Here is a 27500-nt window from a genome sequence, read left to right as displayed (position 1 = left end):
TTAACTCCTAACGATAAGAGTAGAATCAGGCCCCAGGATTGTTAAGTTAAAATAGTGACGTCCAAAAACCGTCAGCCACATCAAGGACAGTAGATATTTACTGTCCTTGGCCACATCGAGACGAAAACCTGCCGCGTTAAGCATTCCAAGTAGAGGTATGGATTCCTGGTAGTGGCTAAAGCAGACGCTATTCGCGACCGAAACTATCGCTACCATAGAAATCTCATAGGTAACTAGAATGATTGGATCTCTAGATTAATATTCCCAACTCAATGCTTTCCGCAGGCCGTAGTCTTTAGACACCATCTGTTGGTGACTTTTAGTATAAATTTTAAGCAGGAGACATAGGCTCTCGCGACGATAGCACGAGCTTTCTTACCGAAAGATAGCGCCTTATAAGGATAGCCGGCAGAAATTACGCGTTTCTGCTAGCTGTCAACTCCGTATTCACTCCCTTTGAAATATTTTATCTAGACCTTTATATACGCATGGAAGAAGAAGCTATCTATGGGTTAAACCAAAGAATATAAAGCTTTATATTCTTTGGTTAAACGCACTAGGGCATGGGTTCTTATTATCTTTCGTGCACGGTGTAACTCAACTAGGGCAAAATTGGAGTGTAATGACATAGAAGTGCTACACTAGTTGCCTTACTTTGAAACCACCGAACGGAAAAAGGCAATTAAGGCATCACCCTTCATCGCTTGCAGACGGTTTTTAATTTTAAGGTGGAGAATGAACTAATTAACGTAATATCTGCCAAGAGACAGCCCATGATGAAACTGAAACACTGAAAACAAACTATTGAACCCCTTCTAATTCGGATCCGTTTATTAATAGAAGGAAAAATGACAAACTCGATTAAAAGGAAAAATAAAATCGCGACACTGCCGAAACTGGAAGTGTCATTGGTGTCATATTTACACGTGTAGTAATAATGCTCACCACCACAATTTGACGATAAATATCATGTTTCAGTCTGTGCGTTTTAAGTCATTTTTCTTAGGAATTATAGTGACTTCAATAGTTTGGTTTACCATAATGTATTTATACCTCCACATTTACGGAAGTAATTTGGGAAATTCTCCTAAAGTTAAACTAATACCTCGTTATTATAAAAGCGAAGTATCTCCTGAACAAAAGTTACAATATAAGAAATCTTGGTTTCGACAAAACAATATAATAGGAAAAGTATCTAATAAAATAATACCCAACGATGTAAATGGTTTTAACAGCACAGATCTACTAATGTTGGGAGTTATAAAAGACCCTAAGGACCAGAGAGTTAAAGATGAAGGCTATTTGAAACATGCCTTTAATTTGCTAATAAGTAATCGCCTAGGCTTCCATCGAAACATTCCTGATACCAGACATCCATTGTAAGGTTTCGCACTGAAGTCTCTTCAAGTGTAATTCAGAATAACTAAATTTTATTTTTAAAGATGTAAAAAGGAGTCCTTTGATAATAGCTTGCCAAAAGCCAGTGTAATTATTTGTTTTTATAATGAAGCGTTATCCACGCTATTAAGAACTGTTCAATCTGTTCTCGATAGAACGCCAGAAAATTTAATAGAAGAAATCATACTAGTTGATGATTATAGTGACATTGGTATGGACAACCGAAAATTCAATTTACTTCAAAAATTAAAATGTGTATATCCCTATAGGACTGATAAAAGAATTGGATCAATATCTTAAACTGAATCTCTCTCGTAATGTGAAACTTTTGAGAACGCCTGAAAGAGCCGGATTAATAAGAGCTAGGCTTTTTGGAGCACGTCAGTCGGTTGGAGAAGTATACATCAAGTATACCCTGAAAGATCGCTCAATATAAATATCGTACTTTACTTTATAGGTCTTAGTCTTCCTTGACAGTCATTGCGAAACAAACCAGGGCTGGCTGGAACCATTATTACAACAAATCAATTCCAGTCCATCGACAATTGTCTGCCCTATAATTGACATTATCAATCCTGATACATTCCAATATTCAGCATCTCCTACAGTCAAAGGAGGTTTCAACTGGGGGCTTCATTTTAAATGGGACAGCGTTCCTTTAGATATGATAAATGAAAAATCAGACTTTATTAAACCAATCGAGTAATTTCAACGTAGTTATTAGAAAACCCAGATTCTCTATATCTATAAATTTCTTACTTTATAGGTCGCCTACAATGGCTGGTGGATTATTTGCTGTTAATCGCAAGTATTTTAAGCATATTGGTGAATATGACGAGGGAATGGACGTCTGGGGTGGTGAAAATCTGGAAATATCTTTCAGGGTATTAGATTTCTAATCCCTGGGCTTAAAAGATTTTACTGACAGTTCACAATAAACTTAGGTATGGATGTGCGGTGGTCGTTTAGAAATTATACCTTGTTCAAGGGTGGGTCATGTCTTTCGCCATCGCAGGCCGTATGGTTCTCCACAAGGAGAGGATACGTTAACTAAAAACTCGTTAAGAGTTGCTCATGTTTGGATGGATGAATATAAAGTATTTGAATAGATTGAAAATAGGCATATGATGATATTTATTTATTCTTTTTTCATTGTAGGAATATTATTTTAAAACTCGTCCAGAAGTGAAAGATAAACCATATGGCAATATTGCGGAGAGAGTTGAACTCAGGAAACGCCTGAAATGCAAATCATTTGATTGGTACATGAAAAATGTATATAAAGATCTAAAACTTCCAGCTAACAAAAAGAATGTAATCAATGCACCAGCTCAAAAGAATGGAAAACAAAGTCCGATATTTCGTAGAGTCCCACCTGAAATTGTTGACAAATATCAAGTTAATCTAAATTTGCCAAGTATCAGCAAGTTTCTTAAATAAACTTAAATGCCTATTTTCAGATTCAGTTGTCTGGATCAGCTCTATGCGTAGAGTCTGAAGAAGAAGTAACTTCAAAAGGATCTTTGTTGCAATTACAGAAATGTTCGTCAGTAAAGAAACAAACATGGTTTGAAACTAAGAAAAATGATCTTAGATTAGCGTTTTTGCTGTGTTTGGATGCGGGAGAGAAATACCCAAGACTTTACAAGTGCCATGAAATGGGAGGTTTACAAGATTGGAGACATTCTTCAAATGTACAGTAACAAAATTTGGTTCTTATATATCTTTTTCTATTCATTTTTTTTTAAATAGATTAATACTCCAATTTACAACCCTGCGGCGGGTCTTTGTTTGGGAGTGAAAAAAGTTGAAATTGGAGAGCATATTCTAATGGTCATGTGCAGCAGCGAGAATGCCCAAAAGTGGGACTTGAGGAAATAATAGTCTAAACAAAAACCCTAATGCAACCTGTGATAAAAATGGGCATATTTTAACAATGTATTTGTATATAAAGAGAATTTCAATATTGAAATGATATTTAGCATTGCCTCAACCCGCCTCATGCTACAAAAATATGCTTCTTCCCAATGAAAAATTAACCCTTACCAAAAAATAAGTTGGTTTTTAGTTGGTATTCACATTTAAGTTGATATTAAGTTGGTTTTAAGTGGTCAGCATATTTCAGTAAACTAGTTAAGTTGGTGGGAAAATGCCTTTTTCTTTAAGCTGGTATTTAGTTGGTTTTTAGTGGTCAGAAAATTACATATTTTTTAAGTTGGTTTTAATTGGTCTTTATTAAGTAACGTTTTAAGTTGGCTTTAAGTGGTCTTTATTAAGTAGCATTTTAAGTTGGTGTTAATTTGTTTTTAAGTAGGTTTTTAGTTGGTATTTGTCTCAAATACAAACTTAAAACCAACTTAAATAGTTCTTAGACCACTTATTTTTTGGTAAGGGAAATGCCCTGGTATTTTATTGGTTATCCAAAACTTGCATTTGTAGGCGTGAGGGAAGTCCATGCTGGAGAAGATTATGACCATGCTCCTTGCTGGTAGCAGTGGCGTCGCCAGGGGTGGAAGTTTGGGGGCGCTTAAGCCACAAACCCTGGAGGGATGTCCGTTGGGGGGAGGGAGTGGGAGTATCACCCCTAAAGTTTAGTTTTCGATGAACCTTTTTTGGACCAATTAACTCTTTTCAAGACAAATTCCAAGATTTCGCCTAAATTAAGAAGGAGTTGGCGCATACCTCAAATCCTCGGTACGCCCTGTTTTATGTGGTTCTTAATATTTACTTTCACCGGGTAAACCGGCTTTACAAAAAAATAATTTCCTTTTGTTTAGAATAGGAGGGTAACGAGAGTAGCCAGTAAACATAGAAATAAAGGTATATAACGACATATTTGAAAAACTCAAGAGCGAAGCGGGACATGGTTTTACTAGAATTTTTCGGAAATTTTAGTAGAAGCAATAGTTTCAATTTAGGAGGCGTTTATAAGAAATTTTAGGTGGCGCTTCTGAAATATTACAGGTGGCTCAAGCGCCTCCTAAAACAGCCTAGCGACGCCACTGGTTGGTAGTAGTCTCAAAGTAGAAATAAATACATTCTTGGTAAAACTTAAAAGACTCAGAACATTTTCTTTAACAAGTTCTTTACTTTTTAGTTAGTCAAAAAGTAAATTTTTTTTGGTATTATAAGAGGTGTTATGTAGGTTAATAATAAACACTACGTTTCATTCAAAAGTTTTTATTCCCGCAGCAACAACAAAATTATCCCTATTTCAGTTTTCAAACCCCAAAAAACTGGGTTTTATTCTTTGCTGGGGAAAATTGGAGGAGGGGGAAAAAGGGTGGTGGGTAGAAACGCAAGTTTCTTCAATAACATCCAGCTTTTCAAATGGGTATTTGTTACTTTTCCTTTTTCATGTAAAAGCGGCACCTTTTTCTCAAGAGATAGAGAAAAAAAAGTTAAAGACCAAATTGACCAAAAAATGTTCCCAAACAATTTTGGAAGTTATGGGAATGCAGTTCACATTTTCGCAATAAAGTTTGTCACAAAAAAACTACACAAACCACACAATTTTCTCTGTACAATTAACAAAAAAAACTTGGCGCAAAAGTTTTCAATGCCACATTTTTGTTGAATCCTTTTTAACTGGCAGTAAACTGCAAAATGAATTCACACATTTTCCTGTACAATCTTGCAAAATAAATTGCAAAAAAAAACAATGATACATTTTACAATATTTCTCTTCAACACACTGTTGGATGTAGCTTTAAGTTCTGTGCGAGTTAATATAAATAAAAATTCTGTGTAAAACTTAAAAAGCTTTTATATTATCTTTGTCACTATATATAAAAAATATAATATTTTATATTTGCATGTGAGCAACTGAAAACAACTCTAGATATAATGCAAGGTAAACTTTGGTTGATGTTTTTAGATTTTGGCTAGAGTTAACTCGCACAGACTTACGTATATGACAATGAAAAACTGTTGAAACAAAATTCCAACTCTTACTCTGAAAAACTTTCCAACATTATAATCAGCATTTTGAATTTAGACGATGACACACATCGCTCAATTTGTATTATCTTACAGTTTAAACATTCGAATAGCTCATCTTAAATTTCCGCTACTCTTAGTTTGTTTTATGTACCAAAAAATAGACTCTGTAACTCTTGCCAGTACAGTAATAATAATACCAGTGTGTAAATAAAAAGTAAACTACCTAGAAATTAGTAGTGCTTCTTTTTCATTCTTATAATTATTCAATATCACTGTTTGCTCAGCAAACAAAAAATTGAAAAATTTGCGGGCGGAATGTATAAAAAGTCGCTCAAAGCTCTTTGGCTTCTAGTTTTTTACATAAATGGCCTTATCCAAATTACGGTCAATCAACTGGAATTTAAATACATATTACTGATGGCTTAAAGACTTAAGAAGAAGCCACTGGGCATAGTTAAGTTTGCAACACCAAAATTAAAATTCTAGTAATTGACCGTTAAAACCTTATTGAAAAGGCCGAATTAGCCAACGATGCAGAGCCAGAATGTTATTAAAACAGAAATTAGTGAAATTAAAATACCAATGCCTTAGTACAATAATTTAGTATAATAGTTACGTAGCCAGCCAAAATATTAGGAAAAGGAATGTCAAATTTTATTCTGAAGAGATTTTAAAATAAAAATCAAACTATTTGGTGATTATAGTAGATACTAGACAGCTTTACGTTTAAGACAACTAATTTTTCTTGTAAAACCTAAATTTTAAAATAGATCTCACTGATTTTTTCCCCATTTTAAGTTCTCTTAATTTACATCAGCTTTTAAAAATTACGCACTTAAGGCAAAATAGCCAATATGTTTCATTAACAAGGCACTGACTTATTTGTTCTAAGTTTCTTGGGGAAATTTCCGAAGGAATAAACTACTATTTATCAGAAAGGTAGAATACTCCCGTACACTTCTACATATTCAGATTGCAGGCATTAAAATACTGGCACAGCAGTTGACAAAGCTATTTAAATTAAATCATTAAAAACAGCGAGGAAGGAATTTCTTTTTATCAAGGGGGCCCCATTGTGAAGTAGTAATTGGGTAGTTTAATCATGTTGGAATTTGGGGAAGACATTCAGGTTTTAAAAGGAATATAAATTAGGTTACTTAGATCTATTTTTCTTGTAGCAAAAATCTAATTATTTCGTTATTTATTCACTCAAGTTTTAGGCACACTTTTAAATAGTAAACTATATCGAAACTTAACTCTCAGTTTTAAGACTCCTCGCTTTTATATTTAAATAATAGTATTCTTAGTTGTCTTTTCAGCTGCTTAAAAAATGTAAAATTGGGGTTTTCAAAACGAATAAAGATAATTTTGCCTCGGTGCTAAACAGCAAGCTCTATCAAATTTAAAAACAGAGTTTCATAATAGAGCAATTTCTACTAAACTACTTCGAATCATTGGCATTTTAAGTTACCTTCATTTGGCTCTTTTTGTATTTCAGAAAATAAAATTAAGTTTCAGTATTACCACTATGATCAAAACTAGTTTTGGACAAAACGGTGAAATTTCCTGGTTTCAAATTCTTTTTTAGGTTGAGTACAAATATCGCAGATACTCGCGCCATCATTTTAAAAATCTTTTAAATTTATAAAAACAAAAACAATCAACTGTTGAGAGAAGGAATAAACACCTTAAGCTCCCCAAATATTTTTACACTATCCTTTTCCTTCCCCTTTAACTGCATCAATTTTACTGGTAGGGATTTTTTCATTGAAATAAAAAGCATTTACTGCTAAGGATTTCTTTGCAATTGAATTCTTTATACAAAACTTTAGTGCCCAAATTTCATTCTTAAAGAGTTACACAACCAACATTTTAATTTTAACAAAACTGTTTCAACCTTCGCTTTTTTGACTTTTTTTCTTGACCATTCCATTTTGAAAACCAATTTTAAAAAAGGAAGACATTCTTTACAAAGTCTTTCTACCATTCGTTGAATACGCAGGCCTTAAAAATCTACGTTGCATTAACTAATGTACAAGTTGACTAAAGACATTCTCAGTTGACAAAAAAAACCACCCAGTAAAACAGCATACCATGAAAGTCACTTTTCAGTTTCACTTTACTAGGCAGTAAACTTATTCAAAGGCACCGCGCTTAAGTCAAAAATCGGGCTTATCAAACTTTCTTAAAAGATCTTCGGAGCAATACTTTTTTTGACACTTTTACAAAGTCCATTCTTTTCCAGTATTAAATAAGTTCAATTTGGTGTTTCTTAATTCTGCAAATCGCTTTGGCAATTTACAAACTTCTTAAATAGAAATCCTAAATTCTAAATTTCTAACTCTACTCGAAACAAATTGACAAATGCACAGAATTTCTCTTTCAACAGCCACACGTGCAAAATAAAATCAGTTACCAAATAGGATGGAAAAAGGAAATGTGGTAGAAAAAACAATGGGATTTTTTTGGAATTAACAGAAATTTACACATAGTAGAAAAAGGATTCAAGGATCGTGCTCTTAGCTTTAGGTCACAAAAGCGACCATGATAAAAAATTATAGACCTCTAAATAAACAAAAACAAAGTAGATTTTTTTTTAAATTAAGTTATAAGAAAAAACTTTCTCCGCGTCATTTTCTTTAAATTTCATTAAAAAAAAAGAAATTTCCTAGTTCTAAATTTAAACTGACTTTTCACACCAAATTGCATCGGCTAAAAATTATGATAAATTGTTTCTTTTTCGCTAGCTTATATTAGTTTTAATTTACATATAGGGATGAGAAAATCCCTAAAATTAAAAGAAACTTTGGATCTTAATGGTGGCGTATTTAGACTTACACCAGAGATGAAAAGGCCAGTTTGTCTTTATAAAATATGTTTTTCTTTCTCTTAATAATAAAATAAATTTATCTCTTCTTATCGTATTAACATTCTAAAACATAAAAGATTGGAAAACAGAAGCCAAAAACAATAACACAGCCAAGAGGCTTTAAAAACTGGGGGTACAAGATGCATTTTTTTAAAAATTAAAGGGATGAGGGAATGGAAAATAAAAAGGAAAATATCATTCGTGACTTTTTACATTTTTTTCTCTTGGAGGGAAGATGATTGCGTGAGCGAGTTAAAAGGGGGCTTTTTATTTTAATTTTATGTTCTTAGAGAAGAAATGTATTTGGGTTCTTATAGAAATAAAGGAAAACCACATGGTAGGGTAGGAGGAGGGGATGTATCTTTCACCCTTTCACACTAAAAATTAGAGCTGTGTCATTTTTAGTCTATTTTTCAAATAATTTGTGTTTTGGGCTTTTTCCTCAATACACCCAAAAAAGACTTCCGAAATATCGTTCGAGGTAACAAAAATGGCATTTTTTGTTTGGTTCGCAGAGCACCCCAATATCCTTTTTTTTACAAACAATATAAAGGAGAAAAACTGGGATCAATTATAGGAAAAAATACCCTCAAAAAAACTATTAAGTGTCCAGGGTATGAACCCGTCACGCACACGCAAAATTAAACAAAAATTTATGAGGGCTCCTATTTTTCTTTTTACAAGTCTTTCTCAGATCTTCATCAACTAAATAGAATCACGTCTGATAAGTATAAGAGAAGCTGATATGTAATTAATTTAGAAAAGGTACTCACCGATTTTAATAATATTATCTAAATCAAAAAATTGGAACATGTTATTAGCTTTCATTTTGGTTGATTATACCCCTGGTACTGATGCTGCTGCTCATCAGAAGAAGGACCCGATACTACGCCAGCATTTCCTGGATCCTAAAAATAACAGTTTACTTCATAAATTTAGTAATAATTTATTGCAAAAGTACAAAACTTACTTCCGTTAATATGGACTGAACCAGCTGAGCGGGCTGTTGGTAAATAGGGGCTGCAGAAGGGTGGCCAGCGTAAGGATGAGGAGCGCTAGCTGCAGCAGCTGCCATGTACTAAAGTTTGCGTTAAACAAGAACAAAATATGAATAAATCATACGTAAAATATTAAATGGTAGCTTTGGATTGACCCTACCGATGTGTTTGACAATTGAAGCTGTGACATCTGTGCTGTAAGTTGGGGGATCATTGGACCATAATGAAGAGCATTGGGATCCATCGATGAGGGTATCACCTTGAGATGGGATGACATTTTAACATTCATACAAAGGGAAGCCACAATGTTAGAGGTAAGACATCACCATCACCATAATAATATACAAAAATCAATTCCCAGCATTACGATACTGACCTGTCCCATATGGGGTTGAACAATGTATTGAGGAGAAGCCTGAATATAGGTGGGTTGAAATGGGTAAGTGGAAATGGCTCCTGGGTATGGCCTCTGGTAACCGCTTATAGGAGCTACTAACTGCGCAGTCACACTGTGAAACAATGGAAACTAATTAATACTTGTGCATCAGACAACTTTGTTGGTTTTTATTATAATAATTTTTTAGCATAAATAGAAACTAGTTAAGTACACTAAATGTACTTAAATCCTTAGCCACTTCAAAAGGTGGTGAAAGTTTTACCCATTTTGAGGCATTGCGGCTTGTTCGTAAGATAGGGGAATTCCCTCTCCTTCCCTCCATATCCGTTGTTCCTGATTTTTATACTGATTTCTCTTTTTGTTTCCACCATCAGCAAACTTCACCAGAAGAACCTCTTTACAACCTGGTAAGAGTTTTCCATTGAAAGCGGATATGATTTGGTCACAATTTTCTTTAGTTTCCATCCTATGGAGACCAAATTAAAATGTAGAAAATGATAAGCGCAGATTTTAAGTTGCACGTAGAGCAGACCTTGCAAAGCCTACTCCTCTGGATTGCATGTTGCTATCGCGTAAGATGCGTGTAGAGATGACCATGCCATAGGGAGACAATATCTGTTCCAATTCTTGCTCCATCATGTATATAGGCAAATTGGCAATGTACAAGTTGGTCGGATCCTGTTCTTGTTGCTGAAATAGTCATTATTTACAACACCACTACAGTTAAAAGGTTCACACATTTTGCAATAAGATAAAACAGGCAAAAAGAAAATAAGTACACAAAAAATTTTCAACAAGGATTTTGTTTCTTGCAAACACAAGCAAAAAATATTTGTAATCAATTGTCAGACAAGAATATAAAGCAGTATACATGCATTTACCAGTAATTAATAAATTAACATGATACGCGTACATAAAATAACTAGCAGATCTATGGTAGATTGCTTTGTTGCACAAACAATTACCAATGCACACTCTTCTACAAGTGAAATCATTCTGGACATTAAGTGAAATCATTCTGGACATTAATGAAAGGGAGGCCAGTGATATATTACATTAAGCTTAATATTAAAACCACTTAAGTAAAACAGTGTGCATATTTTAGGGTCTATTTCAAATGATTTTTATACAACTAAATAATATAAAAGAGAATGTGATTAGTTTGGCACTAATAATGCAAAAGATAAAAACATGCAAAATTAGAGAGAAAACACCTAAAATACCCATAAAAATATCAAGCGCTCTGAGGAGACTCATGCTTATGACAAAATTTGTACTAAAAAAATGAATTAATGTACGCTATTGTTATAAAGTGATGAAGTATAATGCATAAAAAGAGGTAGGGCAGGGACATGTATATTTTTTACCTACATATAGCTGGCAGAATGAACTTACCATTACATCTAAAGTCATCACGGGTGCAGTATTAGCTCGGGACTGACACTAGACGGATAAAGAGGGCACAGAACACTATTTGATTTTGATTGTATTTTTTTCTTTTTTTTTCAATTTAATTTATCTGATTATTGGATATTTTTTAAGTTAACACTAAATTTGGCAAGCCAAAAATAGAGAAAGGCACGAAAAAAGATAGCCCAGGGCAGAAAATGAAGAGCTAAATGATTGCCTAAAAAGCAATAATGATCATATCTGAGCAAAATATTTAGGAAGCAATGTTCAATCTTATTCTAAAATGAAATGGGGAATGTAATAAAAACCAACATAATACCAAAAATGAACTTTAAAATTATTAAGTTATCCTAATATGTACCATAAATGAAACCTCATTTAATTTAGAATCTATCACCTAAAACCAGTAATAAAGTTGGGACAAATCGAAACACAACTGGCAAATTGGTACGATACTTTCCACATAACTTTAAACAATTGTATAAAAATTGCTATTCCTTATTTAATTAACTGCAAACATGAAAGTTTAAAAAACTAATTACCAAATTAACCTGTTTCGTAGACAAAAAATTCCCTATAGAATTACCTACACAGAATAAGTGATGTAAATACGTAACATTTGCATTTACCTTTGCCATTTGAGCTTGCACCCCTTGGGCTTGCAGTGCTTTGACAGCATTTTCTGCCGCAGCAGGAGATTCAAAATCAACAAAGCCGTATCCTAAAAACAGAGTCCAAGTTTTAATATTTAACAATGTAGAACAGCAGAGATAAAGATGGGAATAAAGTTGCTACTTGACAGAAATATAACTCGTACAAATATGTACCAGTAGACATGATAATATGTAAAAAGAATAATCATTCATACCTTTGCATTTGTTTGTGTTCTTATCTAATATTGCTTTCGTTGATATAATATTTCCATACCTGAAATTGTGTAATACGAAACTAATATGGTAATTAAATCCTGGATAGCCAAAATAAGTGCACTTACGGAGAACACATATTTAAGAGGTCCTTATCCGTGGTTGTGTTGGTTAAACCTCGGATGTACAAGTTTGTTTTGCTTAATTGTTCGCCCCCTGATCCAGAGCTACCAGAACCTGAAACAGACCCAGTACCCGAACCAGAATGGGAGCCCGAGCCTGAATTGCTTGAGTTTGGTGGTGAAGCAGCTGGAACTCGCGGGGGATATGCCTGAAAATTTAGAAAAATATAAAAATACTTAGTAAATATTAACAGTTAAACAACAAAATGTCAGAATTACAGCAATAACTTCAGTAAATTCTTTTTTTTAAGCCAGCATCAAAATTTTTCATTAAATTTTGTAATTTTCAAAACGCTTTTAACATTTTTAAATGCAAAAAGAACCACAACATCTTCATATTTATAAAAAATTGTGAATAAAATAATTCAGGAATATAAAAAATCAGCAACCTGCTTAGATGGTATTTTAAATCTATATGAAATGACATTTGAGTGCAACAAAATGCCCTGAGGAAGCATGTACATGAAAGATGGCTTTAGGGTTAAGATTGGATTGAGCCCCATTCAGCAAAAACAGGTTCTACTGGCTACTCATTGCTAAGACACTGTGGTACTACAACCTTATAGCAAGTGCCATGTCAGTTCTGCATTCCCCAAATTCCAAGACGTTTCCCTACTATATTTTTTATAAGAGGTTAATTTTGTACTCTTAAACAAATAGATGTAAAACCAAAAAGATTTTCACAACCATAAAATTTTCTTAGGTATATTCGAAGCAAAATTAATTTCTTCAATTTCTTAATACTATTAAGAATAAAAAGTTTTAACGATTATCCCTTTGATGATTAATTGTTGGGTTTTAAGATTTATGTTTATTCTATTTAGTGTAGAAATTTCATTGCAAATTAAGTTACTAATTAATGGAGTATAAGGACCATAATAACAAAATTCATTACTGCACTGATTTTTGTAATTGTTGAGCAAATAAGGTCTAATTCAACACAGAGCTTCTAGTTTATTTCCATTCTGAAGCTAACAGATTTTCGCCTACTACACACAAACAAACCAAAACTATCCAACTATTTAGCTCTTTCTCTGGAACTAAAAGTGTACATATTGTACCCTAAATCTGTTCCAGTGGTGATATAACTCTGCAGCGCAAACTACGGGCAAGAACAATGTATTTGGTCTACACTTTTACTTTTTCTCCAAAAGCAAGAGTAAAGTAAATTGGATCTCATCGTCTGTAGGTTAAATCGTCAATTTATAAGTCCAGTTTGGAGCTGTTCTATTGGTGTGACAGTCAAAATTAAAATGTTTTTCATATGACTGCTCAAGATTTCCTCCGAATAAGTCTGACGTAATTTATATTACTCTGAGAGAGAAATGGAACATGTTTCTGATGGAGTTTTTCTTTGTAACACTGATTACTTCAAGAGTATTGTGGACATGCATAGCCACCAAAAAGATCTAGCGATCAACGCGAGAATCCTATTATACTGTATTTCCATCTTCTAAGTAGATACTTTGTCGTTTCTTAACAGTCTGCTTAGCAGACAAAAATTCGGCAATTTTCTTCAACCGTGAACTTCTCAAGTTTGCCGCTAGGTGTTCTAAGTCAACTGAAACAGCTAATAGATGGCAGACGAGTTGATTTTAGCACTGTTCCAGAAATTACGTTCTGTTAGGATTTTATATTTAATAATGGCAAGACTTGCTTTAAAGGAAAACCCAGACTACTAGGAAAATAACGCAAATTACATGCATTAGACACTGGGGAGAGGTTGCGCGAGAGGATAAAAGTTAAAATAAAATCCTGTGTATCAAGGGCGGGCTAAATGCCTGCCTATTTTACTTCCTCAACCGGATGTTTACAGATGGAGAGTTACGCGTATCTACCCCCCCCCCCACCCCCTCCTCCTACAATTCTCTTTTTTAAATATATAAAACATAAGCCACACCCCTCTCAATGACGTAACAACCACGCGCCATTAAACTGGCGAGAAAGGCCAATACACTTTGTGGGCTTTTGGATCCTGTCTTACAATAATGATAAGAAAGAATTTAGGTTACGAAATTCCAAGAATCGCGATGAAAAAAAAAGGCTGAAGCCCGGAAGCCCTGGTAAAATTATTTAAATCATGACTGCCATCAATTTTCCATAAGAATAAAAATACCACACAGAGATGAAGGATTTTTTTTTATCAAATGGCCCACCTTCCAAAACGCGCTGAGCCTAAATAGGGAAACCCCGTTGCCATAAACTCTGACATTCGTTAAATGGTTTATTCGATTTTTTCTTCTTTCGCGGGTGGCACAAGTAAACCGCAGGTAGACATATTTTAACAACAAAAAGTATACCAAAATGAAAGGAAAAATAAAGTTACGGATCAATATGGAAATATGGCCTCGGTTCAACTACCCACAACAAATTGAAACTCTTTTCAAATTTCGAACTTGAAAAAAATGGGAGAATTAAGTCTGTCGGGGTTGCTAGGGGAGAAAAGGTAGTTCTTATCAACTCCCAAATTATATCGTTAAAGATTAAACAAAAAAGTATAAGAAGAAAAGATGAGTGTAGTGCAACCTTGAAAATTATTTTTAATAGATCACAGAGAGGATTTCTAAAGAGCTTATCCTAGGCTACTTTCCGCATGGTGGGACTTTCCAATCAAGCGCCGGCTCGTTCCTATCCTAACGTTCATTGACGTACGGTTTTTCCCATCTTAAGGAGGCAGAATATTTCGCGCCTAGAAACTGCGTAGCAGTCTATTTAAGCGCAATTAAGCTTCATTATTTAAAATTTCACTCTCGAGATGCGAAAAAAAGGAAGCGCGAAAAGTCGCCGGACGAACAATACAAAAAAAGAGGAATACGCGTACAACGTGTTTAAAGGTTTACGAGCATCGCAGATTGCTTCTAAACGTGGCAATTACGCCGTAGTATGCTTTAAATATCGAATTGTTGGAAATTCCTTATCAATTTAAATCATGTTTCTTAAAATCAATATTACCAGACGTTTTTAGAGCCAAAATTAGACATTTTTTATTATATTTAACTTTTATGCTACGTTAATAAATGGACTTCATGTTATAGTGACGTTTCAGGTAATTTTTTAACTAAAAGTTATTTTATTGCAACGTTTACAGACATTAGTTTTTTTAGATCACCTTTATAAAAGCTCTACGACAAATTTGTATTCCCTGACTTTCTTCGACTGATTAAACATCTCACCTTCACCCGATTTGTCAGATCTATTTACAATTTATTAAAATTCCCCGACTTTTCCCTCGACTTACGGCAACCACGCTTACAGTTTCAGCATCAGAAATGAACTACAAAAATTAAATTTACACGGAGATAAAAATTGTATAACAATTGTAATTAATGAAGAGAAGTTATAGTAAAGAGACTATAGATTAAAGTAGACGAAGCATTTCCTATTTGAAAAGGAGGCAGTCTTTCGCCGGAGATAACTAGACAAACCCATATACTAAGAAATTTTAATAAAGGCGCAAATAATCCGAAGAGAGGGGATATGAAATCGTTGAGCCGTCAACACATCCACCCACCCACACAGCGCGCCTCAACTCGGGAATGGAACGTACCTCCCCCGTCTCCAGAGACAGCGCGTAAGGGTAAAGAAACTCTTCGCCGAAGAGACTGACAAGTGAAAATGACTAACCTCGATGGCTGAAAACGGACACTGACTAGGCTATTTGTCAGAATGTGGGGAACAGTTTCGTCGTATTCCCTCCACACTCAAACTCTATCTCTGATGAAGAGGTTAAAAGGTTGCGCGTCGCCGGTTCCGCTCCGAGGATCCAACTTGGCAAAATGACAATGAAAAACCAACCCAAAGTGGACCTCAAATTTCTTTCGGAAACGCAAAACAGCGAAAAATACGGGCATACTCTTTTAATTGCCCATTCCACTCGTAAAATCATTATTGAATCAGCTACTAGGAACTACGAGCAATTTGAAATAAAACGCAAAAATATGGCGAATAGTAAGCGTACGATACACGCTTATAGAAAATTCGATAATTATGTTGAAATAACGGTAAGCCGACCGAAAGAACGGCATAAGGTGGGTGTTAAAATGAAAAAAAATGGGAGGGGGGGTGGGTTGAAAGGACAATTCAACCATGGATTAAACACTAGTGTTTAATCCATGATTCAACGAAGGATTATGTACCTATGAAGTAACTATTTTGGAATGAGCAGCGGCTCGTTTACGGCCCTTGACGCGGGCGGGGCTAGGAGAGGGCGTAAAATTTTGATCGAACTTTTTACGACTTCTTTTTGCCAAGGAGGTCGAGCAAAGAGCAAACACTGACAAAAAACTTTTTCATCCCCCTTCCTTCATCTGCTGAGAAGCAAAATGAAGCGAACGCAAAATAAAAGAAACCTCGCAACTGGCTCCGGCGAGAAAATCGTAAATAGATTTCTTTTGGTAAAATAAAATACGGGGTTCTTTCAAAAATTACCGGTACTGGGGAAAAAAATTGATTTTTTCCCTCGCTCATGATCCGGGAGAAATGGGCGAAAAATAAAAAAAATATCTGAAAACGGGTAAATAGAATTTGGTCCAACGGGTGAGAGAGAGAAATCCAACGTTCGTATGATTTGCTTGGTAGCTTTTTACGAGGGAGGAATGAATGGCGGCTGAAGATGTATGAAAAGTAGATTGTAACAACCACCTTGAAAATATTTCCTCTTCAATGTCTTTCCAAAAGTTGCGAACAAATAATTAATAATCTGGATTTGTCACAGTATGATTTCACTCGAGTGAAGAAGTTCTGTACTTTCAATAAAAAAAAACTTATCTGACAAGTTGGATCATTTCTTAGAGAGCACAAATATCGGGGAAGAGGAAAGGTTGGGTTTAACTTTCACGTAACAGTTTGTTCGCGGCTCTATGGCACCAAAGATAATATCAACCTCGTACCCTAGATTCGAAATAACAGCCTAGTCAATAGCGTTTACCCACTTGCTGCCGGAACTTAGAAGAAATTAGCTCCATAGTTACCATAGTAACCAATTATAGATAAGACGACCAACTTTTATGACGCGCTGTTCAGTGTTGGACATGAGGATATTTTTTTCAATCGTCAGCCCGACTAGTGAGCCTCCTATCTTAGTTTATTTTAGTCATGGGTCGGACATTTACCAAAATCCCGTACACTTTGTCTAAAATCGCAAATCTTTTAACTCTCTCTATGGTAAATTAACATTGAAATCCCAAAATCACTTCAAAAAGTAATGATAAAATCGCTACGATATCCCGTATAAAATAATGGCAAGTGTCCGACCCCTCGATTTTAGTAGTCACTGACTAGTGGGGGTAAAAAGGGGGTATAAAAACAAGGACAGCCAACATTTTCCTTTACCCGTCAGAATTAAAATAGGAATTTATATTCACTTGAGTCGCATGACTTTGGCCGATCACAACTTTTTCAAATAAAATGGGAATGATGAATTTATGATACGCCATATTCGCCATTATTTATGAATATTTAGGTAAATTTTCCAATAGTCAAAATTAATCGAAATCTGGGGGCTCACTAGTCAAATTTTGACTAACTAGTCAATTTTGACTAGTGAGCCCCCAGATTTCGATTAATTTTAGACCTTTAGTAGTCAGAGCATTTATTTTAGCAGTCAAATACCGTGACTAGTGCCTTATGTTCAACCCTGGCGCTTGTGCGTCAAAGTTGGCCGAGATATGACTATGGCAGCGACCGATGGAGGCCGAATTTTCGGAGGTCAAGTGGGTTTCAAAACCGTCCATCAGAAAGCTCTCAGAATTCGAATATAGGTTACGGAGTTCTATATTATCTTTGATGGCACGCTACCAGCTCAAATGGTTCAATTACTCTAAATCTACTAAGGCTCTATTACAACTAATCGGATTTCTCTTGACCTTTTAAATTATCATTCGAGTCATAGCGGTGAAGCTATAAAATAGGGGTGACACTTACAAGGAGAGTACCCGAGGTGTTTATTGCCCATTTGGCTCAAATTCGGGCGAAATGTAGACCTATACGAGGTATGAAATTTCCCAAAAGGAGACTTTGCACTACCCATTCCATTTGCCATGGCAACCGAAAATGTTTTTGACCACTTAAAACCAAAAAAATCTCCATTTAAAAAAGCATGGGATTTTCTCGGTTTGATGATTTTTACTTTGAACTTCGAAAGTGAAATAATAATATTGTGCAACAATCACTGCGCGTTTGGTTAACGAGCAATCTATCGGGGTTAATTTAGTTTTTCCAATATATAATTTTCTGGTACATTCTTTAGCAGTTACGGTTTGATTGTAACGAAAACTGACACAGGGAAAAAATATATCACTTTTGAACTCTAAAGCTTATCACCCCAAATCGGCCGGGATGGAAACACATGGATACCCACCCTACTATCCGGGTCGGAGTTTCCTATAATATTTATAATAACAGAACCTTTCGACGTTTTACTGAAATCTGTACAAATTCGAGATTTGTTTTCTCATTTTCAATAGGAATTTTAAAATTGTATTATTTTTGCATTCCTGGAAAAAAATTATAAAGCCAGGGAGAAAACGCGCTATAGGGACTTGGCAGCATGACGTATATAACACGTAACCCATACAAGCATGGCGGCCATAGCCAAAAACGGCGTGACGTCATGCTGCCAAGTCCCTATTTTGTAGATGGCGGGGGTTAATACCATTTTTTATGATAGGGTTCAATACTCGTGCGAACGCAAATTAGACGTAGGCCTTCCAAAAATTGAAGTTCCAGAAGCGACACCCAGACAGACGCGGTTTTCTATTTACATTACACGAGATCAAATATTCGAATATTCCGAGATGGATCTTTTGAGAATAAGTTGTCGACAACGGCGTTTGCTTTTTGTAGTGAATATAAAATGAAAGAGAGTTTACGTCAATACACGGAATAACTAAAACCGCACTCCGTGGCAAGCAGTCAAAAGTGGAAAACTTTTAAGCTCCTTTCGAGGCCAAAAAAGTCGATTGCAATATTTTAATTACATATCGTTCCTTATAGCAAAATGACTACACGTAGCCCATCGATGGGAAAACGGGGGAAAAGAAAGGAGGGAATGTTGGAAATTAAAAACCAGTTATGTTATGTCTCTCTCTCCCTCTCCTCGTCGAAAATGTAAGATTTCAATTAAAGAAGAGAGAAGCATTTTATTTCCAAACTGGAGTGATATTTCAATGTCGCGGGCTAACAAATTTTGATTTGCTATTACCGCATAAATATTCCCATTTAACGTCATAAAGCGGTGAAAAAAGGCCTCTCGAAGAAACTATTTGTGGAGGATACTCTTGGAAAAATACTGATAAGTGGTTAAAATGTCGACAGAGACAGATCAAAGATCAAAATCAAGAGGGAGCCACTATCTGCGCAAAAAAATGTGAATCGAGAAAGAGAAGGGGGATAACCGAGATACCGCCGCGTTCTTGAAAATCTTAAGGAAGTTCGCGAATAAAAATGGCACTAATTTATACCCGTACGAATTCAATGGAAGGGAAAATGCAAAATTCATTTTCTACGCGTACGTAGAACAGGGAAAATATATCCCAAATCAAGTCAGTCAAAAGGAATGGATACGGGACTTTTATCCTTACAATATCCGACGAAAAAAGGGTACATATTTACAGAAACAAACGCGTTATTGATACATTTTAGGCTACGAACTTGGAAGTACGAAATTTAAATAATTACCACGCGTTAGACACGAAAGCCAAGGGCATGGCTGATTAAGATTTAAAATAACATGTTTTGAAGTATTATAAACTATTTGTTTAACGAGATACTAAAGGAAGAATAGCGCGCGTCAATACGAACAAACATTTGAACTAAAAAAACGACCTTCGGGTGCAATCAAAAATTTCCCTCCGAGGTAACTGCTTATAGCTTTTTCAACCAACTTCCTTTAAGTAAATTATAATGGTACACCTATTTCTAATGGTTCAGGCTCAAGAAAGAAGTTGGGCAAGTACCATGATTTAGGTCAATCATTAGAAAAGCGAGTTGTAGTTAATATTTTTCCATAACATTCAAGTTACTCAATAAAAGTTATTTAGAGCAATTTCTGATTTGTAAAAAATATCCAACCAATTCTAAGCCTAAGCAGTGAGCCAAAATTACTTTCGACCTTATCAAATAATTTCGGTGGAACCGAAGATGGCTAACCATTAAGTGCCCAGAGTAAATAAATTACTAGGCCTTTCAATTTGGCTTTAGTCTACGCAACAGCGTTTAGGCTTAGGTGTTTACTATCGGCAAAAGGATAAAAGGCTAGCGGTCCGTTTAATCTGATCAATTAGCTCACCTTCCTCAAGTTATAGCTGCCCCCACTTGCGTACGAGGCCGTGACATTACCCCTGGTGCCGGTTCGGCCTTGAGCATTATGGGAGTTATTAGGTTCAGACCGTGTGTAGACGTTTCTAACGTAAGAAACTTGTTGAGACTGTTGGTACGATGATTGTTGCATCTTTGATCACCACAACCGAATAGGAACAATTCACCGAAAAAAACTGGCACCATCAGTGGTAGGAAACAAGCCCGGAAAAAATTACGAGGAGGGAGGAGTCCGGTATCCAATTTTTAGGCTTAAATCCTTGGGTTAGGCTTAGCGATCATCGGCGGTTCTACGACGGCGAAAGCGCAACTTAAACTGCTGAGTATTGATGATGAACTAGCGCGATTGACGAAAATGGAAAATAATAAGCGACATATTACGAAAGGAGAGCGACGAAAAACCAGGGTCAGAAACCCGCCGAAAGGGTTTATTAATTTGTCTCTACAACCCGACACTAGTCTTACACCGCTCCTCAAAGATGGATTCCAACCGACTCACCCCGGATTCCTCCTTCACTGGAAGCCGGCCCCTAAACACCGTCCCCGCGCGGCGGCAGCACAGACGTGCGCGAAAGACGCAAAATTGCCCAAAGTCCACACCCCCTACATAAGCAGCCGGACTCAGGCGAGCGGTTATTACTCCATGTTAAAATATTAAAGGGGAATGCGCGAATAAACATAATATTGCCCGGGAGATGGCAAGGATTTAAGAATGCGTATTTTAAAAAGCATATTAAGAATTTCAAACTGAGCAAAAAAACCAGACATGTAAAACGGGTCTAGTTAAATTATTTTTAAATGATTTCCTATTTTGGAAACGCCAGTGGGGCATTCTTAGACTGATGACCTTTTTGAATTCTCTATCATAAAACCCAATGAAATTTTTTAATTTACACAGTGTTTCTCACAATTTTAAATTTTGTTGTCACAATTTCATACTCATCTCCATAATTAAATGTAGAGTAATTTTATAAAAATTGAGAGACGTCACATTTGCAGTTTAGTGGCCATTAGTGTGGCGTTTTTGATTCGACCAAATAACATTGTGACGTCATGAGTCACATCTTTATTTCTAATCGGAGATCAAAAAAGCAAGTCACTAAGTGAAACCATAGACAGGGATATATACTGTCCATAGTGAAACCCTCACTCTCGTCTCCAAAGATGCGAAAATGTCGCCATCTATTTGAAAAAATTCACAACATCGCAACAAGAGGTCGCGTTCCTTCACCTAAAGTCACCGCCCTCCAAGGATGGCTGACGGTCTATTGTGACCCACTACCCCTTTTTCTTTTAACAGAAATTGTTACGTAGGTAGAAATCATACAATCTCGAAATCCTTTACAGACTGCAAAAAGGGAGTGCCAGTGGTCAACTCACTTTTCACAATAATTGTTAAAAGGCATGGGTTAAAAAGTTATAAATTAGAACACTATCAACGCCACAAAAATTGACTTACAGAAGAATTGTAAAACATGAAAGGTCAGACTCTAGCTCTATTGATAGGTTAGAGACAGAAAAAGATAACTCAAGCCTTCTTCGGTCATAAATAATGTCACTTGCACACTGAGAGTTCAATATTTTATACCCTTTGTTATGGACCTTCAACCATGGAAAACTTGTTACAATTCAATTAAATCAGACGCAGTGGCATAGCAAGGGGCAGCACAATTTTCTCAATACCAAAATGTATTAATATGGGTGGCAAAAGCTCTAGCTACGCCACTGATCAGATCCAAATGACAAACCATTAAGAACCCAAAATTTATCATTTAAAATTGCACTTACAACTGACTGCTGGTATCCAGAGTAAGGCCCCATGGGAAGCGCATTAGGATTAGGATAACGAGGAAAATAGGGATTAATGCAAGGAACCCTATACGACATGTTGGATAACCCAGCACCTGCAGGATTACTAGCCATTAAAGCGCTCGACTGGGTCATGCTGTAGTAGCCGTTGCTCACAAATCTTGGTCTCTGACTGAAGTTACACTGAGAATTTGGACGAACTAGCTGAAATTTAAAAAAAAAACACCATATAATTACTTATGTATCATTTTCAAACAAATAGATCTGCATAGTTTTAAAGAATAAACTATCAATTAGCATGTAGTTTGTTGTAATACTACTGGGCTTTGTAACAACCATGGGGTAATTATAATAAAATTTAAGCGTACGCCCAGCACTTGGTTCGGAAAATGAACCCACATTTATATTTCCAATAATATTTTTTGAAATGTAGTTGAAGTTGATTATTCCAACAAATTATTCCAAAAATGTTTTGCTAAAAGTATTTTAACTTAAGGGACACGAAAACCTTGATTGGTTTCCATTTTAAACTTAGCTTCTAAACACCAACTTTTAGGTATTAGTAAGCATCGCTGTGAAAAAAAAACCTTACACGAATTCGTACACTATGAGTTTTATAAGTTTACACGAAGAGTATAGAGGAAACTTTACAACCATTCTGAAAATTGAGAGATTAAGCCGGCAATAGAAAACACTTAGGGATATGTGTACTAAATTTTTTCCATTGGGTACGCATACACAATTACACATTCTCCATGGACTAATTAATGTATACATTAATTAGTCCATGCATTCTCCCTACTGGTTTTCTAGCACTGGTTTAATCTCTCAGATTTCATCCATAAACATCTAAATATTTAACTTTGTTCAATGAGTTCCCAAAAAGTAATAGTAGTGTGTAGTTTTACAAACAGGGAAAAGTATTGTGAGCCTTATTACAGAGCACTTTCATTTATTGATCACCTATTAACCAAATGATAAAACATTAAATAACAAAAAGGCAGACATAGAAGGCTGGATAAAAAGAATATTATAACTGGTGACTAAACCAATTTCCCCAGATACTAGAGGAAGAGTCACGTGTCAGTCTCATTCTTTCATTTCTCTTTGGCAATTGGCCAACAAGAACCCTTTATTCTTACTTAAAGCCCACCCAAAAAACTACCATGTATTTAGAAATAGATGAACCATTAAAGCCAACATCGCCTTTGCACTATTACCACTCATCTTAAAATGAAATATGCTAAATTCTACTAGTACCTTACTCACCAACACAACAGCACCATTGGTTTGTTTGTGGCTAGTTCCATATCTTTGAGTACCCCGATTAATCAAAGTTCCAGTACTAGCATTCTGTCATAAACGGATAAATTTTTTTAATACTTACAACTTCTAATATTTGATCACTGTTTGAGGGTGAAGGGAATTATTGGAGATAGTCTAAACAAGGGATCTTTTTTTGGAAATTAACAATTTGTAAATTAAAGATCAGATTTGTCAGAAAATATTTAATTTTTAAGCATATTTTGATTTAGCCACAAAATAAAAATTGAGCAAGCACCATTTCAAAACTATTCCTCTAATATATCTCCAAGTAGTCCCTTTAATCATACGTAAAATATAAGCTAATTCTGAATCCTCCTTTTATCACAAACAAACAAGACAATTTAAAATAACTCCCCAAAAATGATAATGGTAAAAAAATTAGAAATCATACCTCAAACTTACAAAATTAAGACCTAGCAAAAATTTAAATTATTATCGTAGGTAACAATGCATGATATTTTTTCGATATCACACTAGAAAACGTATCATTATGAACGGGTACTGTAAGCTAGATGTTATGCCATGGCCAATAAAAACTCAAGCTCTTGTAATATAAAACCAAACATCACAAAACATGCTGGGAATAGAACTTAAAAATGATCGTAATTAACCTTTTTCTCATCAGCTAGGCAATCCTCGCAATCTAATACTTGATCTGGAGTACTACCTGCTGAACTGCCACCATTCAAGGGGGATTTTCGATCACTTTTAGCGCTACCAGTACTGCAAGAACCAACACTGGCACCTAAGTTGTTTTCACCCCCCAAAGTAGAAGGGGAGCCCTCCCGGCTGTTCATTTGAGTACTTCTGGACTTATTTGCCAATAATCATCCTAAGAGGGTAAAAACTTTGTTACAGATGAAGGCTTAAAAATGTAATATGACATACGATCAGATAATCTTGAGAAATTACAGAAAAAAGAGAAATTTGGAACCATTGATATTACAAGTTGCATAAATGCTTACAGTACATGTGCATAATTATACTCTTTCATTTTGGAAATTCTTTTGAAAGCCATTGTACATGTTTTTCATTCAAGTACCTCTATGTTGAAATAATTAATAAACTTCCCAATAAAATTTCAATCACATCTTCAGCTGGTTTCACTCTTAATTTAAAATTAGTGGCATAAAGATGGATATAAAAGCAGAAAATGAAATAGGAAACAAGTGTGAAACCAGCTTTAAAAATGTTTAAGACATGAAAATTTACTTAAAACTCCCAAAATTTGAGTTACAATGATGTTCAAGGCCAATTTTAATTATAATATTTTTAGGACCTAGTATTGAGCTGTGTGGGGTAAAGGCACACCTTTTCCAATTTGGAACCCTATATATAGTTTAAAAATAATTGACTGCATAAAGGAAATGCTCGGGATCTACAGTTTACTAGAGGACTGGTGGTTAGTGGTTACGCCTCGGTAAAAAATTATTCAGAGGAAAAATAGGCTTAAATGTATATTAAAGATTAACTCTTGTATTAACAAGGTTCAGAGGCTTTGAAATTAATCTTAAAAATATTAACAAATAAAAAAAACTTACATAATACGGAAAATGTAACGGATTACTCTAAGCCTAGTTTTTTTAATTGCGAGATAAGGAATTTTGACAATTACGAGCGGCGACTACTACGCTCTGAAAAACTGATGGACGTGAAGGCTGAAGGCGATGGACTAGCAACAGGGATACCAGACTTTCATCATAATCCTCCCCAATGTTTTACAGTTATAAAAAAATAAAAATTCTATTCGTATAGATATCTAAAACTTAAATGATATGGTTTTTATTTCATAACACTTATGATAGCTTTCTAACTCATAATTAATGATAAATTTTTATCCCAAATGGGTAACCCATTGCCCTCTATGGAAAAAATATAACTATACAAAGGCACCCAACCCCAAAATGGCGCTAGTCATCGAACCGTTCTATGGCGGATCTCATAAACAATTAATTGACAAACTACAAGAACTACAAATTACCCGACTACTAACATTGCCCCCTAAAAAGTGGCACTGGAGGGCTCGTACTTCCGCTCTTTACTTTAGTCAACAAATTCCAAAAAATGAAGAATATCGGTAAGAACTAAGAACGTATCTTTATCGGAAAATTAAATAACAATCGTAAGCCTTGGATACTCTGACAATCCGAGTCGCGGGTTTACGGTTTAGTACCCAAAAGGCAAGGCCCAAAAGGGCCAAACCTGATTAGTCCGTAAAACCTAAGCCTAAATTGATATTTCTCAATTTTGGCTTGAACTTCTAATTACACCTTATTACTGCCGATCGTAGACTTCTTAAAATTAAAATGAACTTTAAACTTACGATTTAGCCTGCAACAATTTCATTAATACGTAGCTTATAATGACAGAGACCGAAGATATTCCACCGCAACCACGGAAACCATTTTGACAGCTTATTTTTTAGGCAGACGACACCACAATACTACTTAAGTCATGCGCGGATTAATGCGTCACAAAACAGTTTGACGTAACTTATTTTTAGCCAATAACCTTACCTAAAAGTCCTAACCAACCACCGTGACTCTCTCTAAAAATTTAAATAATTTTAAAAATGTGCGTTTTTTGGCGCACACTTTTCAATCTTACATGATTGTAACCTGTATTTGATTCCTAAGCAATGAAAATATAATTTTAATTTCAAATTATAGGACTCTTTTTGCAAGTTGCGTGTTGAATTTGGCTGAACTTATCGCTTTGAGACCAGACCTATCGAACTTACATAAAATTCTTTATTTCCACGAAAACCAACTTGTCTACCCAATACAACAACAAAAAGAAAGAGACTTTCAATATGGTTACAATCAAATACTTTCATGGTAAAACTACACAATATTAACATGTATTTATTACATGATTGTCATTCTTTTGGTTTTCTTAGTTTGGTTGCTGACAAAATTGTATTTAATTCAAAATACAATATGGAATCTTTTTTGAAATCAATTCCACACTTTCTCAACATAATGCCTGATTTTAGACCTAAAAATATTGTGACTCAAATTGAACCCAAATGCCATGTTTTGTACTTCCCTTTAGACATACATTTACCAAATGAAAGTGTTTCAAAATCAGATGAGCTGCACATATTATGGCCACATCGTTGGTAAAAAAAGGATAAATTAAATATCACAATAATAGTCTCAAATGTTTTTTTTTTTTCAAAAACAGGGAACACGATAAAAACCCAGACCTCTTCTTCAAAATCTTATACAGACTTAAAAATGAAAATTTGAATTTCAAACTATCAGTCTTGGGTCAAACCTTCAGAGATATACCAAGTTAGCAAAGTAATAAATTCAGAAACTAAATAAATTACTAACTGTTCACCAAATAGAAATTTTTACTGATGCTAAAGAAATCTTGAAAGAAAATGTTATAAATTGGGGATTCCAAGAATCTAAAGAAGATTACATAAATATTTTATATTCTGCTGACGTAGTAGTTTCCACAGCGAATCATGAATTTTTTGGAGTGGCCATGTTAGTTTTTTTTTTTTTGACTTTGGCTAATGAACTTATGAAAGCTTATCATTTAGGCTTGAAGCCGTGATGAGCGGCTGTTACGCTCTCTGTCCGAAGAAATTGGTCTACCCTGAAATTTTTCCAGGTTAAATAAAATTTTAACATTTCAAATTAAGAATTTTGTATATATATACACATGAACCAATGTTTTAGGAGATTTCTTGTATAACACTGAAAATCAGCTATACAAAAAACTTAAAAGTTTTTGCCAGAATGTTTCTCTGCTAAGGAATCACAAAATTAAAGTATATAATTTTGAACAAAGGTATTACAATAATTAAAAACAAAATAATTTTCAGGTAGACTTTTCCAAGTATAGTTGGACAACATTGAAACCAAAGTATGAAAAGTTATTAAATCCAAATTTGTAATTGGGAGCGGATAAATACATTTGGTTTATAAATGTAAACAAACTCATTTTGTAACTTCATAAAAAAAAATCTATTTG

At 34.9% G+C, this 27500-nt stretch overlaps 3 protein-coding genes across 13 annotated transcripts; 2 read left to right on the top strand and 1 right to left on the bottom strand.

The window, feature by feature from the left end:
• The first annotated feature begins 593 nt into the window (after positions 1–593).
• Positions 594–3431, top strand: Pgant35A (polypeptide N-acetylgalactosaminyltransferase 35A). Of its 2 annotated transcripts, none has more exons than XM_090156666.1 (9): positions 594–1379; positions 1443–1609; positions 1668–1786; positions 1856–2100; positions 2165–2282; positions 2343–2495; positions 2557–2796; positions 2859–3092; positions 3151–3431. In XM_090156666.1, the coding sequence occupies exons 1-9, from the start codon at positions 970–972 to the stop codon at positions 3277–3279; spliced, it is 1815 nt and encodes a 604-aa protein (XP_090012792.1). In that variant the 5' UTR covers positions 594–969; the 3' UTR covers positions 3280–3431. The 2 variants fall into 2 exon arrangements, with proteins under 2 accessions (XP_090012792.1, XP_090012791.1); XM_090156665.1 differs by having other exon boundaries at positions 595–1379; positions 1668–1795.
• Positions 3432–4562: 1131 nt separating this feature from the next.
• On the bottom strand, positions 4563–25982 carry shep (RNA binding motif single stranded interacting protein alan shepard). Of its 10 annotated transcripts, none has more exons than XM_090156668.1 (15): positions 25837–25930; positions 24125–24345; positions 23448–23540; positions 22167–22391; positions 12009–12211; positions 11883–11941; positions 11644–11735; positions 11000–11047; positions 10137–10294; positions 9867–10070; positions 9584–9716; positions 9368–9466; positions 9180–9287; positions 8983–9117; positions 4563–8914 (listed from the first exon to the last, which is right to left on the bottom strand). In XM_090156668.1, exons 2-14 carry the CDS (start codon positions 24308–24310, stop codon positions 9034–9036), a joined length of 1692 nt encoding a protein of 563 aa, XP_090012794.1. In that variant the 5' UTR covers positions 24311–24345; positions 25837–25930; the 3' UTR covers positions 4563–8914; positions 8983–9033. The 10 variants fall into 10 exon arrangements, with proteins under 10 accessions (XP_090012794.1, XP_090012793.1, XP_090012795.1 ...); XM_090156667.1 differs by lacking the exon at positions 25837–25930 and adding an exon at positions 25055–25201; XM_090156669.1 differs by lacking the exon at positions 25837–25930 and adding an exon at positions 25055–25201 and having other exon boundaries at positions 23457–23540.
• On the top strand, positions 25263–27462 carry LOC149932233 (tRNA-queuosine alpha-mannosyltransferase). Its single transcript, XM_090156677.1, has 8 exons — positions 25263–25590; positions 26183–26350; positions 26413–26634; positions 26700–26809; positions 26866–27010; positions 27067–27137; positions 27206–27297; positions 27352–27462. The coding sequence occupies exons 1-8, from the start codon at positions 25337–25339 to the stop codon at positions 27421–27423; spliced, it is 1134 nt and encodes a 377-aa protein (XP_090012803.1). The 5' UTR covers positions 25263–25336; the 3' UTR covers positions 27424–27462.
• The last annotated feature ends 38 nt before the right edge of the window (positions 27463–27500 follow it).

The sequence above is a fragment of the Leiobunum rupestre genome, chromosome 8 (genome assembly GCF_980474605.1).
Source record: "Leiobunum rupestre chromosome 8, qqLeiRupe1.1.hap1, whole genome shotgun sequence".
Lineage (NCBI taxonomy): Eukaryota > Metazoa > Arthropoda > Arachnida > Opiliones > Sclerosomatidae > Leiobunum > Leiobunum rupestre.
Note: the sequence above shows the minus strand (reverse complement) of the source record. Positions and strands in the feature narration are given on the sequence as shown.

Bases quoted from the DNA above. Each gene is read 5' to 3' on its own strand.
- Pgant35A (XM_090156665.1), top strand. From the start codon at position 970: ATGTTTCAGTCTGTGCGTTTTAAGTCATTTTTCTTAGGAATTATAGTG. The intron at 1,380-1,442 runs GTAAGGTTTCGC...TTATTTTTAAAG, and splicing joins CCTGATACCAGACATCCATT to ATGTAAAAAGGAGTCCTTTG. The intron at 3,093-3,150 runs GTACAGTAACAA...TTTTTTAAATAG, and splicing joins ATTGGAGACATTCTTCAAAT to ATTAATACTCCAATTTACAA.
- shep (XM_090156668.1), bottom strand. From the start codon at position 24,310: ATGAACAGCCGGGAGGGCTCCCCTTCTACTTTGGGGGGTGAAAACAAC. The intron at 23,541-24,124 runs GTTAATTACGAT...CGTTTATGACAG, and splicing joins GCCTAGCTGATGAGAAAAAG to AATGCTAGTACTGGAACTTT. The intron at 9,288-9,367 runs GTAGGGTCAATC...CGCAAACTTTAG, and splicing joins TTCAATTGTCAAACACATCG to TACATGGCAGCTGCTGCAGC.
- LOC149932233 (XM_090156677.1), top strand. From the start codon at position 25,337: ATGATAAATTTTTATCCCAAATGGGTAACCCATTGCCCTCTATGGAAA. The intron at 25,591-26,182 runs GTAAGAACTAAG...TTCAAATTATAG, and splicing joins CCAAAAAATGAAGAATATCG to GACTCTTTTTGCAAGTTGCG. The intron at 26,810-26,865 runs GTTAGCAAAGTA...TTCACCAAATAG, and splicing joins AACCTTCAGAGATATACCAA to AAATTTTTACTGATGCTAAA.